This window comes from Gymnodraco acuticeps, unplaced genomic scaffold (genome assembly GCF_902827175.1).
Source record: "Gymnodraco acuticeps unplaced genomic scaffold, fGymAcu1.1, whole genome shotgun sequence".
Lineage (NCBI taxonomy): Eukaryota > Metazoa > Chordata > Actinopteri > Perciformes > Bathydraconidae > Gymnodraco > Gymnodraco acuticeps.
Window position 1 is genome coordinate 17528 of NW_022990619.1, and position 15582 is coordinate 33109.

General features: G+C 44.3%; 1 protein-coding gene across 1 annotated transcript in view; it reads right to left on the reverse strand.

Annotated features, from left to right (window-relative positions):
* Positions 1–13637, reverse strand: part of LOC117554609 (protein furry homolog-like) — a gene marked incomplete at its 5' end in the record, with an annotated part of 31157 nt that extends 17520 nt beyond the window's left edge. The window contains 16 exon segments of the mRNA XM_034229057.1: positions 647–741; positions 2637–2824; positions 4015–4136; positions 5214–5391; positions 7417–7599; positions 8297–8400; positions 8853–9003; positions 9330–9442; positions 9540–9624; positions 10720–10888; positions 11067–11207; positions 11965–12227; positions 12313–12412; positions 12414–12482; positions 12820–12919; positions 13483–13637. Of these exon segments, the coding sequence (XP_034084948.1) occupies positions 647–741; positions 2637–2824; positions 4015–4136; positions 5214–5391; positions 7417–7599; positions 8297–8400; positions 8853–9003; positions 9330–9442; positions 9540–9624; positions 10720–10888; positions 11067–11207; positions 11965–12227; positions 12313–12412; positions 12414–12482; positions 12820–12919; positions 13483–13637 (2216 nt within the window).
* Positions 13638–15582: the final 1945 nt, after the last annotated feature.

A 15582-nucleotide genomic window follows, 5' to 3' on the forward strand; every position in this document is an offset into this window, starting at 1 on the left:
GTTAAGCTTTTAAAAAGTGCTTGTTTGATATATAACTTATTTTAATAACAAGCGGCTGAAGTGCAGATCAAAAGAAAAAATATTATATATAAATTACAAAATTATAACAATTATATATCAATACAAAATAAAAATAGTAATATTGAAATAGAAATAATGATTCTTGTTTTCTTCTCGGTGAGTTTTGTTTTCTGCAGTTACTCCAAACACATCGTTTAGTTATTCTTTGCTTCATGCTTTCAGTCTGTTGGGTTACAGCAGCCTCTGGTGTTCAGGCTGAGTACTACAACTAAACTCAAAAGGGTTATCCTGACGGAGATTCATTATCATTCAAGAATACAAATAAATGGTTAACAAGAATAATCTTTAAAAAAGTAAAACAAAATTAAAAAATATGGATTTCAAATATGGATAAAAAGTCAAACATTATCTTATTATAAAATACAGCCCAAACTTTTTCTAAATCTGTTTTCAAAGCTGGAATCATGAACTCAGAGAGATATCCCTGACTGTCTGAGTTCATGAACACAGTTTGAAAATCACAGTCAGAAATGGATCAACAGCATAGTTTTGTCCTCTCTTGCCTTTCAGGTCTTCAGGAATAAAGACATTTTGAAGTGAGGCCATGTTTGTTGTCAGGACTTACTGAGCTAAGGCGGTGAGGAGGTCGTAGTTTTTGACGGTGTCGGCCAACGTGTCGATGCCCGACTCCAGAGTCAGGAGGAGTTCAATGACGAAGCCCTGAGGAGGAAAACACCTGGGGTCAGTTTGATAACACCTGGGGTCAGTTTGATAACACCTGGGGTCAGTTTGATAACACCTGGGGTCAGTTTGATAACACCTGGGGTCAGTTTGATAACACCTGGGGTCAGTTTGATAACACCTGGGGTCAGTTTTGTAACACCTGGGGTCAGTTTGATAACACCTGGGGTCAGTTTGATAACACTGGGGTCAGTTTGATAACACCTGGGGTCAGTTTGATTACACCTGGGGTCAGTTTGATAACACCTGGGGTCAGTTTGAAAACACCTGGGGTCAGTTTGATAACACCTGGGGTCAGTTGATAACACCTGGGGTCAGTTTGAAACACCTGGGGTCAGTTTGATAACACCTGGGGTCAGTTTGATAACACCTGGGGTCAGTTTGATAACACCTGGGGTCAGTTTGATAACACCTGGGGTCAGTTTGATAACACCTGGGGTCAGTTTGAAAACACCTGGGGTCAGTTTGATAACACCTGGGGTCAGTTTGATACACCTGGGGTCAGTTTGAAACACCTGGGGTCAGTTTGATAACACCTGGGGTCAGTTTGATAACACCTGGGGTCAGTTTGATAACACCTGGGGTCAGTTTGATAACACCTGGGGTCAGTTTGATAACACCTGGGGTCAGTTTGATAACACCTGGGGTCAGTTTGATAACACCTGGGGTCAGTTTGATAACACCTGGGGTCAGTTTGATAACACCTGGGGTCAGTTTGATAACACCTGGGTCAGTTTGATAACACCTGGGGTCAGTTTGATAACACCTGGGGTCAGTTTGATAACACCTGGGGTCAGTTTGAAAACACCTGGGGTCAGTTTGATAACACCTGGGGTCAGTTTGATAACACCTGGGGTCAGTTTGATAACACCTGGGGTCAGTTTGATAACACCTGGGGTCAGTTTGATAACACCTGGGGTCAGTTTGAAAACACCTGGGGTCAGTTTGAAAACACCTGGGGTCAGTTTGATAACACCTGGGGTCAGTTTGATAAACACCTGGGGTCAGTTTGAAAACACCTGGGGTCAGTTTGATTATGTCCCGACCTGCGCCTCCTCTCCAGAAGTGAGTAAAAGTATGTGGATATTAAAGTAGAAGGGGTATTATGTCCTGACCTGCGCCTCCTCTCCAGAAGTGAGTAAAAGTATGTGGATATTAAAGTAGAAGGGGTATTATGTCCTGACCTGCGCCTCCTCTCCAGAAGTGAGTAAAAGTATGTGGATATTAAAGTAGAAGGGGTATTATGTCCCGACCTGCGCCTCCTCTCCAGAAGTGAGTAAAAGTATGTGGATATTAAAGTAGAAGGGGTATTATGTCCTGACCTGCGCCTCCTCTCCAGAAGTGAGTAAAAGTATGTGGATATTAAAGTAGAAGGGGTATTATGTCCCGACCGGCGCCTCCTCTCCAGAAGTGAGTAAAAGTATGTGGATATTAAAGTAGAAGGGGTATTATGTCCTGACCTGCGCCTCCTCTCCAGAAGTGAGTAAAAGTATGTGGAGATTAAAGTAGAAGGGGTATTATGTCCTGACCTGCGCCTCCTCTCCAGAAGTGAGTAAAAGTATGTGGATATTAAAGTAGAAGGGGTATTATGTCCTGACCTGCGCCTCCTCTCCAGAAGTGAGTAAAAGTATGTGGATATTAAAGTAGAAGGGGTATTATGTCCTGACCTGCGCCTCCTCTCCAGAAGTGAGTAAAAGTATGTGGATATTAAAGTAGAAGGGGTATTATGTCCTGACCTGCGCCTCCTCTCCAGAAGTGAGTAAAAGTATGTGGATATTAAAGTAGAAGGGGTATTATGTCCTGACCTGCGCCTCCTCTCCAGAAGTGAGTAAAAGTATGTGGATATTAAAGTAGAAGGGGTATTATGTCCTGACCTGCGCCTCCTCTCCAGGGTCTCCCACCGTCTCCACCAGTCTGGACAGGATGTCGGACAGCGTGCCCAGAGTCAGAGGCTGCTTCAGAGCTCTGAAGATCTGGAAGGACCGTCCTGCGTAATGTCTGGAGGAGCAGGAGAGAGCGGTCTGCAGGGACACCTCGCTCAGCAGGGAGTCCAGCTGGAAACCTGAGGGGGGGGGGGGGGGGGGAGATATTACATTACATTGCATTTAGCTGACGCTTTTATCCAAAGCGACTTACATTCGACCAGGAAGACACAACCTTGAAGAAAGCAGAATCATAAAGTACATCAGGTTTCATAGAGCCAAAACATTTCAAGTGCTACTCAACTGGCTTTAGGTAAGCCAGTCCTTTATTAGTATATAAGTGCTTTGTTAATAGTTCTATCATCACCTGAACCCGGGGGGATTGTGATGGATAATAAGACCCGGCTTTAACTCAAAGAACCCGGAGTCTTGATTTTATTCATTTAAAAATGATTGTTTTGTTACTTCCTGTCCGTCTGTCGTCTGTCCTCCACATATTTATAAATATATATATAATATACATATAAACTGGAACTAAATATGAAACAATTACAACTAAATGTGCATCAAACTAAAACCCAAATATATAACCCAATATATGAAAACCAAAAATATATAAATAAAAACATTAAAACTAAATTAAAAGTTATTACATAAAAATTAAATATATACAAAAACGACAGAAGAAGATTAGCGTCAGGTGAAACCATTGTTCCAAAGTCAAGTCAGAATGCAGATTGTTTCCTAATAATTCTCCGAATTAGAAATATTTTCATGAGAATATTTTTTTCTGATTAAAGTCAGAATTCTGAAATTAAAAAAATTAAAAAATCTGAAAACCTCAGAATTGAGAATTCTGACTTTTCTAAACATTATTAATAAAAGTAACAACTTTTTTCTGAAAACACTTTTTCTTAAAAGAAAAAAATTGTGCGATTAAACTTTTTTTTTACGTCAGAATTCAGATTTTTTTCGAGTTTTTTTTCTTAAAATCTCAGAATTTTCTTTTTTTCTCAGCAATTTAAGAAATTTTTTTAATTTTTTGGAAAAAACATTTCTGATTTAAATCAGAATTTGTATTTTTGCTCAGAACATATTTTATTTTCTGAGGATTCTGAGAAAACCTTTTTGTTCCTTTTCAGAATTCAGAGATTTTATTTTTTTTATTGACCGGAATTCTTCCTGCGGATTGATATGACTACTCAGTCCCTTAATAAGCTGCACTCTGCTATCGAGATATAACAGACCGCCGGCTTCCCAAATTGACCAATCAGAATCGAAGGTTTAATGAATCCGTTTGTGATAACAACAATCAACAGGAAGTACGGACCTGAGGGCGAGTGCTTGAAGACGGTCACCACGTGCCGCACAAACACACTCAGCTGCTCGGCGCTCTTTATGTTCGGGTTCTTTGGAGAAACGTCCTCGTGGTTCCACAGCGGGCCACGCTTCCTAAAACACACACACACACACACACACACACACACACACACACACACACACACACACACACACACACACACACACACACACACACACACACACACACCACACACACACACACACACACACACACACACACACACACACACACACACACACACACACACACACACACACACACACACACACACACACACACACACACACACACACACACACACACACACACACACAGGGAGGATTAAAGCTGCCAGTATATTCGTTACTTTGAGTTCAATAAAATCATTCTATCAATAAAAATGTATACATTTAAAATTACACAATAAATGAATAATTACATTAATAAATGTAAAAATAAAATACGTTGCTTAATAATTAAAAATACAAAAACACGTGATTTGCCCCGTGCATAAAAAATAAATATTTGTACTGATTTGTTAATTAAGTCGTACATTTAATATAATGGCAGCTTTAGACCTCCATAAGAAATGCCAAGGTGTCACCAAACCCAAAACACCAAACCATGCGATGTAAAAATACCCTTTGAGACACAGCTGGAGGCGTGAAGGCAGATTATGAACAGAAAGAGAAGCTTGGTGAACGCGTGTTGATTTGATGCAAACTGATAAATACTGCATTACAGCATTCAAAATGCACACTTCAGCTTTAACTGACTTTTTCACCCCCAAAAAACAGACAAGAGAGAGAGATGAATTAAGCTATGGGATTAATTGCAATTTTAACTTTCACCATATTAATTAGGGCGATGTTAGTTATCAATTAAGAAGTTATCAATTAAGAAGTTATCAATTAAGAAGTTATCAATTAAGAAGTTATCAATTAAGACGTTATCAATTAAGAAGTTATCAATTAAGAAGTTATCAATTAAGAAGTTATCAATTAAGTCAGTAAGGTTTGCTCAGACAAAAACTTTAATTAGATTTTCATCCATTGTCCTAAACTAAAATCGATCCGTCGTTGGCCAGGTTATTTAATCATAAGTAGTTATAATAATAGTAGTAATAGTAATATTTGTGGCTGTGTTGATGTCAGTGTTGTTGTTGTTGTTGTTGTTGTTCCTCTCACCTGGACGTGATGAACTCGATGAGAGCTCTGACTTTCTCGTCTTGTTCTGCAGAAGCGTCGACCTCACTGATCAGCGGGGGGGCGAGGTGGGTCACCCCCCCCACCCCGAGGCTGGAGGAGGTGGAGGAGGCGCTGAGGCCGGAGTCCGTCATGGCGGAGGGGAGCAGCTCCTGCACGCCTGAAACAACAACAACAACACACTCAGTGAGGGAAACACTTCATAGATAACATCTGAGTCTTTAGGAGCTTCTGGGACTTTGGTTACAATTGAAACTCAATGAAAGCACAGTTCTGTCCGCCTGCGTGTTGATTATTGCTGCCCCCTAGTGGTCTGCTCTGGTACTACAACACATGCGTTTTCAGATACGCCGACCTGTGAGGTTGCTCTCTCACCTGTGAGGTTGCTCTCTCACCTGTGAGGTTGCTCTCTCACCCTGTGGGGTTGCTCTCTCACCTGTGGGGTTGCTCTCTCACCTGTGGGGTTGCTCTCTCACCTGTGGGGTTGCGCTCTCACCTGTGAGGTTGCTCTCTCACCTGTGAGGTTGCTCTCTCACCTGTGAGGTTGATCTCTCAACCTGTGAGGTTGCTCTCTCAACCTGTGAGGTTGCTCTCTCAGCTGTGGGGTTGCTCTCTCACCTGTGAGGTTGATCTCTCACCTGTGAGGTTGCTCTCTCAACCTGTGAGGTTGCTCTCTCAACCTGTGAGGTTGCTCTCTCAGCTGTGGGGTTGCTCTCTCACCTGTGAGGTTGATCTCTCACCTGTGAGGTTGCTCTCTCACCTGTGAGGTTGATCTCTCACCTGTGAGGTTGCTCTCTCAGCTGTGAGGTTGATCTCTCTACAGCTACTCTCACCTGTGAGGTTGAACTCTCACCTGTGAGGTTGATCTCTCACCTGTGAGGTTGCTCTCTCACCTGTGAGGTTGCTCTCTCACCTGTGAGGTTGCTCTCTCACCTGTGAGGTTGATCTCTCACCTGTGAGGTTGATCTCTCTACAGCTACTCTCACCTATGAGGTTGATCTCTCACCTGTGAGGTTGATCTCTCACCTGTGAGGTTGATCTCTCACCTGTGAGGTTGATCTCTCACCTGTGAGGTTGATCTCTCACCTGTGAGGTTGATCTCTCACCTGTGAGGTTGCTCTCTCATCTGTGAGGTTGATCTCTCACCTGTGAGGTTGATCTCTCACCTGTGAGGTTGCTCTCTCATCTGTGAGGTTGATCTCTCACCTGTGAGGTTGATCTCTCACCTGTGAGGTTGCTCTCTCACCTGTGAGGTTGATCTCTCACCTGTGAGGTTGATCTCTCACCTGTGAGGTTGCTCTCTCATCTGTGAGGTTGATCTCTCACCTGTGAGGTTGATCTCTCACCTGTGAGGTTGCTCTCTCACCTGTGAGGTTGATCTCTCACCTGTGAGGTTGATCTCTCACCTGTGAGGTTGCTCTCTCACCTGTGAGGTTGCTCTCTCACCCTGTGGGGTTGATCTCTCACCTGTGAGGTTGCTCTCTCTACAGCTACTCTCACCTATGAGGTTGCTCTCTCACCTGTGAGGTTGCTCTCTCACCTGTGAGGTTGATCTCTCACCTGTGAGGTTGATCTCTCACCTGTGAGGTTGCTCTCTCACCTGTGAGGTTGCTCTCTCACCCTGTGGGGTTGATCTCTCACCTGTGAGGTTGATCTCTCTACAGCTACTCTCACCTATGAGGTTGATCTCTCACCTGTGAGGTTGATCTCTCACCTGTGAGGTTGATCTCTCACCTGTGGGGTTGATCTCTCACCTGTGAGGTTGATCTCTCACCTGTGAGGTTGATCTCTCACCTGTGAGGTTGCTCTCTCACCTGTGAGGTTGATCTCTCACCTGTGAGGTTGATCTCTCACCTGTGAGGTTGCTCTCTCACCTGTGAGGTTGCTCTCTCACCTGTGAGGTTGATCTCTCACCTGTGAGGTTGATCTCTCACCTGTGAGGTTGCTCTCTCACCTGTGAGGTTGATCTCTCACCTGTGAGGTTGATCTCTCACCTGTGAGGTTGCTCTCTCACCTGTGAGGTTGATCTCTCACCTGTGAGGTTGATCTCTCACCTGTGAGGTTGCTCTCTCATCTGTGAGGTTGATCTCTCACCTGTGAGGTTGATCTCTCACCTGTGAGGTTGCTCTCTCACCTGTGAGGTTGCTCTCTCACCTGTGAGGTTGATCTCTACAGCTTCTCTCACCTGTGAGGTTGATGTCGGGGGCGGGGGGCTTCACAGTGAGGACTCTGGGCTCATTGTAGTCCCTGTTCCTCAGCAGCACCATGGCCACTGACTGCACGCTGCTGTTAGCTCCCTGAACCACCAGCAGGTGGAGCAGCAGGCGCTTACAGTGCTCGTACACCTCGGGGTGCTGGTGGTCAAACCCTGAGGAGGAGGAGGAGGAGGAGGAGGAGGAGGAGGAGGAGGAGGAGGAGGAGGAGGAGGAGGAGGATGAGGAGGAGGAGGAGGAGGAGAGTGAGGTCAGTTAATACCGTTTCCTTTCACCTTTAGTTCTGACTAATCCTTGAAAAAGAGACATATTAAAAGAAGTTATTTTTATTTTGAATTGAGGGGCAATAAGAGAGAGAAAGATGAATTAACCTGTCGGATTAAATGCAATTATAACTTTCACCACATTAATCAGGGTGACGTTGGTTATCAAAAGAAAAGTTATCGATTAAGTCAGTAAGGTTTGCTCAGACACAATCTGTAGTTAGATTCAAGTAGTGAAGTACTGCCTACTAAGCACTGTTGCATGCTTTGTGCTCATTTAACCCCTTACATCCCAACATGGGTGGGAATAGCTAATGTACAAAGAACATCCTGGTGCTTCTGGCCTCCTTTGATATGATGTAGGCAGTGTTTCTCAAAGTGTAGTTGTATTGTTGATTTCATGTGAGAAGTTAAGCTGTCATTATTAGGCTGTAAACTGTTGGAGTGGTGAGCAGGGGTTTGGCTTCTGGATATTTGGGGAGTTAGGTGGTCTTCAAGTGGTCCTTGGTATGAACACGTTTGAGACACTGATGTCGAGGCACATGGTACTTGGTTCCTGTCATACAGTGTGATAGTGCCCACAGCTCACCTATAAAGATGGCGTGCAGCAGGAGGTGCAGGTAGGCGTTCCACTCCACTTTCACCCCGTGGTCCACGATGAGGTCTGTGAGGAGGATCACTGCGATGTTACACCTGCAACACAAATATTCAACGTTTATAGTAAGCACAGGAAATAAAGTACGAGCTGCCGGCTAACGTGGTCCAAATGACTCGATCTCCGACCAGGCGAACTCATCCCCGTACTGAGGGGATATTCAGCGTTTCAGGATTCATTTATAATAACATTACCAAGCACAAAGCAACTCAACGATATTATAAAATGTAATATATGTTATATTTATATTACCAATCAGTTCAATGAGAAGAACGAACTGGAGAACGAACGTTTGTAATCTGATTACTTTAAACAGTCAGGGTTTATTACATTTAAGATCATTTTTTGTTATCGCTTTTTGGATCTGTAAGACCCGAGTGAGGGAGGTGTTTAGTTACCTCAAAGATTTACCCAATTACAACTTTTTTCTCAGATGTTTGCCTTACAGTAAGCTCAGGAAATAAAGGGACGGGTGGTGGGAGGGTGTTACCTGTGCAGCGGCACCCCGGGGGCGTTGGTCTCCGGCAGGTAGTCCACCAGAGGAGACCAGCAGCCTCCGGTGGGGGGGAAGGGAAGAGGCTCGGGCCGGTTGTGGTCCATCACCTTCAGACGCCAGTTAGCATACAGCGGCATGGAGTCACCTGAAGGGGGGGGGGGGGGGGGGGGCACGTAGAGGAGGTTAGATTCAATGATATCCTGTTATAGTTTATTTACAGGTTTAACAGAAAAGAGCCAAAGACAGCTTAATGTTACCTGAGAAGCATGCTTAAACAAATATTAAAGATTACAAAAATAACACAATTTACAAAATGCACATCCTGTAACAGAGGATTTAGCAGCCAGGTATGTATTGCACAGTTATTAACGGCATATATATTGCACCTATTGCACATAGTTGGTATTTAACAACAAGGGGTGTTATAGTCTGTGTTGTTGTGTGTGTGGGCTCTACAAGATGTCCTCTTACTCTTCTCCTCCTCGTAGGACCCTCCGGAGCTGCTGCTGTATCGAGACTCCAGGCGGTGGTGCTGCCGGTTCAGATTACTGTTCAGACCGCTGTAGATGTCCAGGTGGGTGTAACTGCACACAAACACAGCGGGGGTTTCATAAAATGAAAATGGAGCACTACTCATGTTCCCCCCGTGTCTGAGTTTCCTGCTGACGTGTCGGCTCATACCTTTCCTCCATGTTGGGGTCTTTCAGCTTTACGTCGTGATGCCCTTCGGTGTTGGGCACCATGGTGTTGCTGCTGGAGGTCGTTCCTGAGGAGAGACAAGCAATAACAAAACAGTTCAGAATCAGGAGGCAGATTGACCTCCACCAATCAGTGCGACCGAGCTGTAGTTCCTTTATAGTCCAACATTAGCCTCCTTTAGCTTAGCGGTGGTGAGGTGAAGTCATGTGACTGTGCTGTAGTTCCTTTATAGGAACTACAGCACAGTCACATGACTTAAAGTTTATAGCCTAACATTAGCCTCCTTTAGCTTAGCGGTGGTGACGTGAAGTCATGTGACCATGCTGTAGTTCCTTTACAGCCCAACATTAGCCTCCTTTAGCTTAGCGGTGGTGACGTGAAGTCATGTGACCGTGCTGTAGTTCCTTTATAGCCCAACATTAGCCACCTTTAGCTTAGCGGTGGTGACGTGAAGTCATGTGACCGTGCTGTAGTTCCTTTATAGCCCAACATTAGCCGCCTTTAGCTTAGTGGTGGTGACGTGAAGTCATGTGACCGTGCTGTAGTTCCTTTATAGCCCAACATTAGCCTCCTTTAGCTTAGCGGTGGTGACGTGAAGTCATGTGACCGTGCGTAGTTCCTTATAGCCCAACATTAGCCTCCTTTAGCTTAGTGGTGGTTGACGTGAAGTCATGTGACCGTGCTGTAGTTCCTTATAGCCCAACATTAGCCGCCTTTAGCTTAGCGGTGGTGACGTTGAAGTCATGTGACCGTGCTGTAGTTCCTTTATTGCCCAACATTAGCCACCTTTAGCTTAGCGGTGGTGACGTGAAGTCATGTGACCGTGCTGTAGTTCCTTTATAGCCCAACATTAGCCACCTTTAGCTTAGCGGTGGTGACGTGAAGTCATGTGACCGTGCTTTGTAGTTCCTTTATAGCCCAACATTAGCCACCTTTAGCTTAGCGGGTGGTGACGTGAAGTCATGTGACCGTGCTGTAGTTCCTTTATAGCCCAACATTAGCCTCCTTTAGCTTAGCGGTGGTGACTGTGAAGTCATTGTGACCGTGCTGTAGTTCCTTTATAGCCCAACATTAGCCTCCTTTAGCTTAGCGGTGGTGACGTGAAGTCATGTGACTGTGCTGTAGTTCCTTTATAGCCCAACATTAGCCTCCTTTAGCTTACCTGAGGTGACGGAGGGGATCTTGTAGCTGGAGGTGATGCGGTAGTATGGAGGGTTGTCCATGTGAGTGACGGCTGAGCTAACAGGCTCCGTGCTCTCCAGCTCAAACATCAGCTCCTCCAGCAGCTGCATGGTCTTATCCCGACCCAGATACACCACCACACGCTTCACCTGAGGACACACACACACACACACACACAAAATGCATGATGGGAGACATCTTGAAGGGCCTTCCTCTGTGATAAAGCTTATAGATTAACATGCCATTCCGTATCTGCCACTACGGTTTGTGGTATTGGGCTATCTGAATAAAGCTTAATTGATGAATTGATGTAGCATTTGGACTCACGTATAGCAGGAGGCTGGGGTCGCTGCTGACCCCCGACATGCTGGTGAGGAAGTGCAGGATGATCTTCAGGTTCTTCGGCCAGCTGTCGGCTAACGTGGTCCAAACGTTCTCGATCTCCGACCAGGCGAACTCATCCCCGTACTGAGGGGATATTCAACGTTTCAGGATTCATTTATAATAATAATAATAATACCGAGCACATAGCAACTCAACGATATTATAAAATGTGACCAACCAGTTCAATGAGATGAACGAACTGGACTCCAGGTAAATCAAACGCTTGTAATCGGATAACTTTAAACAGTCAGGGTTTGTTATTAAATTTAAGATTTTTTTTTTCACTTTCTTGAACAAGTGAGGTCCTTTGGTAATTCAAAGATTTAACCAAATACAAAAAGGGTTTTTTCTCAGAATGTTGTCTTTTTTTCAGAATTCAGTTTCTTCTCAGAAAATGTTTATTTCTCACAGCTTTGACTTTTTTGTCAGAATTATGTTTTTTCTGAATTTTGTGTTTTTTCCTGATCTGACTTTTTCTCAGAAATGTCTTTTTTTTAGAATAGACTTTTTTGACTTTTTTCTCCAGAATATGTAATTTCTCAGAGTTTTGACTTTCCTCAGAATTTGGGATTTTTCTCAGAGTTTCAAAGAGAGTTTATCTTCTGTAATTTCTTTTTTTTTTCGCATCATTTTGTATTTTTTCCACATAATTCACTTTTTTCTCAGAGATTTAATTTTGTTCAGAATTCATAAAAAAAAATTCTAAGAAAATAATTTGGCTGAGAATCCAGTTTTTCACTCAGAAATCTGTTCTCTGCTAAGTCTTCACCAGAGATGTGCTGATAGGAAATGTATTAAGACATGTTGTGATGGAGCTGTAGATCTGCAGCGTCCCTCTCACCTTGGCGGTCATGAACATGAGGTTGTTGAGCACCATGGTGGTCGCTCGAGGTGAACCCCAGCCTTCTCCTCTCAGCCAGCGCCGGCTGTTCACCATCATCGTCTCCCGCTCCTCCTCCTCTTCTTCAGCGCTGCCGCCCTCCTCCGCCCGCCTCGTGCTGGGCTTCAGATCAACCAGCTCCACGTTGTTCATCCACGGCAGCAGGTAGTGCAGCATCACCTGCCGGCCACCAGGGTGCGCCGTCTGGATCCGCTGACTCACCTCTGGAGGACAGGAAGGCAGAGAGTTAGAGAGCGACAGGAAGTCAGAGCGTTAGTGAGAGGATGATGGAGGTGTGGAGCTTCAGACCTGAGAAGATGGGCAGCGTGAGCTCGGGATAGGTCCGGGCGAGTTCCTCTGACAGCTGGTAGTAGGAGACGGAGTAGAGGTGAGGCAGCGGGGAGGGGGGGGGTCAGGATGCCGTCGCCTCTCTGGATCTCCAGTTTGTGGGCGTACCTGAAGAGCTTCGGCTCCAGGATCTGCCACGACATCATTCATTAATTACAGATCAAAGCGTTATGATCCCATGAGGGGGATCTGGTTGAAAGGGAAAGTACTTCTTAAACTGCTGTGACTATGGACACCTTTTAGGATAATGTTGCTACGACACAATTGTTTTTATTTTATTTAATGTCTTTTTTTTTATTATATATATATTTCAATTTTATTTTTTTCAAATGATGTCCTGGCTTTTTTTTGCCTTTCACATTTTTGATGCAAGTTTGAGTAAGCTGTGTCCTGTCTTCTAAATATGTTGTTTAAAAGAATGAAAGTGTTAATATCAGAGTTACGTGTGATGGAGGAGGATGCATGTACCTGCAGCAGCTGCATGGCCGCCTCGTAGATGTCTCTGGAAGAATCCGCAGCTTTGAACAGGATCAGGTTCAGAAGCACCACCGTGTCAAACTGGTAATCCCTGAGAGGAGGAACAGAAACACACGTCAGTCACAACCGGCTCTGTTTAACTAAAACTGAGACTAAATCTGTTGGTCCATAAACTGGAAGACTCGAATGAGCGTCACATACACAAACTGGGAACATATGGTTTCAGAAAAAATGATTAAAGCTAGTTATAACCAACACTAAAAAGAATCTTCAAAGCTAGATTGAAGACAGTGAAAAAAGTTTACAAGAGGCTGCACAATTCACTCTATTTAGTCTCAGTGCCTATCGAACGTCCTTTGTGTGTGTGTGTGTGTGTGTGTGTGTGTATGTGTGTGTGTGTGTATTTATCTGTGTGTGTATTTATCTGTGTGTGTGTGTGTATGTGTGTGTGTGTATTTATCTCTGTGTGTGTGTGTGTGTGTGTGTGTATGTGTGTGTGTGTGTATTTATCTGTGTGTGTATTTATCTGTGTGTGTGTGTGTATGTGTGTGTGTGTATTTATCTCTGTGTGTGTGTGTGTGTGTGTGTGTGTGTGTGTGTGTCTGTGTGTGTCTTGTGTGTGTGTGTGTGTGTGTGTGTGTGTGTGTGTGTTACCTGTTGTGGAACACGTTCGCGATGGCCCTGAAGCAGCCTGCAGCCACGCGGCGGGCCCCGGTGTAGCAGCGGTCCACAGCCCAGAACATCAAGTTACTCTGATCTGGGTTCAGCTCCAAGAGCAGCATCACCGCCTCGCAGCCCAGCTGGTGCACCTGAGGAGAACCAGTGCTTTAGGATCTGTCTAACAACTGCACACTCCTACTATACCTTTAGGATCTGTCTAACAACTGCACACTCCTACTGTACCTTTAGGATCTGTCTAACAACTGCACACTCCTACTGTACCTTTAGGATCTGTCTAACAACTGCACACTCCTACTATACCTTTAGGATCTGTCTAACAACTGCACACTCCTACTTACTTTAGGATCTGTCTAACAACTGCACACTCCTACTGTACCTTTAGGATCTGTCTAACAACTGCACACTCCTACTGTACCTCTAGGATCTGTCTAACAACTGCACACTCCTACTATACCTCTAGGATCTGTCTAACAACTGCACACTCCTACGTACCTTAGGATCTGTCTAACAACTGCACCCTACTACTACCTTTAGGATCTGTCTAACAACTGCACACTCCTACTATGTACCTTTAGGATCTGTCTAACAACTGCACACTCCTACTGTACCTTTAGGATCTGTCAACAACTGCACACTCCTACTGTACCTTTAGGATCTGTCTAACAACTGCACACTCCTACTGTACCTTTAGGATCTGTCTAACAACTGCACACTCCTACTGTACCTTTAGGATCTGTCTAACAACTGCACACTCCTACTATACCTTTAGGATCTGTCTAACAACTGCACACTCCTACTATACCTTTAGGATCTGTCTAACAACTGCACCCTCCTACTGTACCTTTAGGATCTGTCTAACAACTGCACACTCCTACTATACCTTTAGGATCTGTCTAACAACTGCACACTCCTACTATACCTTTAGGATCTGTCTAACAACTGCACACTCCTACTGTACCTTTAGGATCTGTCTAACAACTGCACACTCCTACTGTACCTTTAGGATCTGTCTAACAACTGCACACTCCTACTGTACCTTTAGGATCTGTCTAACAACTGCACACTCCTACTATACCTTTAGGATCTGTCTAACAACTGCACACTCCTACTGTACCTTTAGGATCTGTCTAACAACTGCACACTCCTACTATACCTTTAGGATCTGTCTAACAACTGCACACTCCTACTATACCTTTAGGATCTGTCTAACAACTGCACACTCCTACTATACCTTTAGGATCTGTCTAACAACTGCACACTCCTACTATACCTTTAGGATCTGTCTAACAACTGCACACTCCTACTATACCTTTAGGATCTGTCTAACAACACACTCCTATATACCTAGGATCTGTCTAACAACTGCACACTCCTACTGTACCTTTAGGATCTGTCTAACAACTGCACACTCCTACTGTACCTTTAGGATCTGTCTAACAACTGCACACTCCTACTGTACCTTTAGGATCTGTCTAACAACTGCACACTCCTACTGTACCTTTAGGATCTGTCTAACAACTGCACACTCCTACTGTACCTTTAGGATCTGTCTAACAACTGCACACTCCTACTATACCTTTAGGATCTGTCTAACAACTGCACACTCTACTGTACCTCTAGGATCTGTCTAACAACTGCACACTCCTACTGTACCTTAGGATCTGTCTAACAACTGCACACTCCTACTATACCTCTAGGATCTGTCTAACAACTGCACACTCCTACTGTACCTTTAGGATCTGTCTAACAACTGCACACTCCTACTATACCTTTAGGATCTGTCTAACAACTGCACACTCCTACTGTACCTCTAGGATCTGTCTAACAACGCACACTCCTACTGTACCTTTAGGATCTGTCTAACAACTGCACACTCCTACTACCTTTAGGATCTGTCTAACAACTGCACACTCCTACTGTACCTTTAGGATCTGTCTAACAACTGCACACTCCTACTGTACCTCTAGGATCTGTCTAACAACTGCACACTCCTACTATACCTTAGGATCTGTCTAACACTGCACACTCCTACTGTACCTTTAGGATCTGTCTAACAAACTGCACACTCCTACT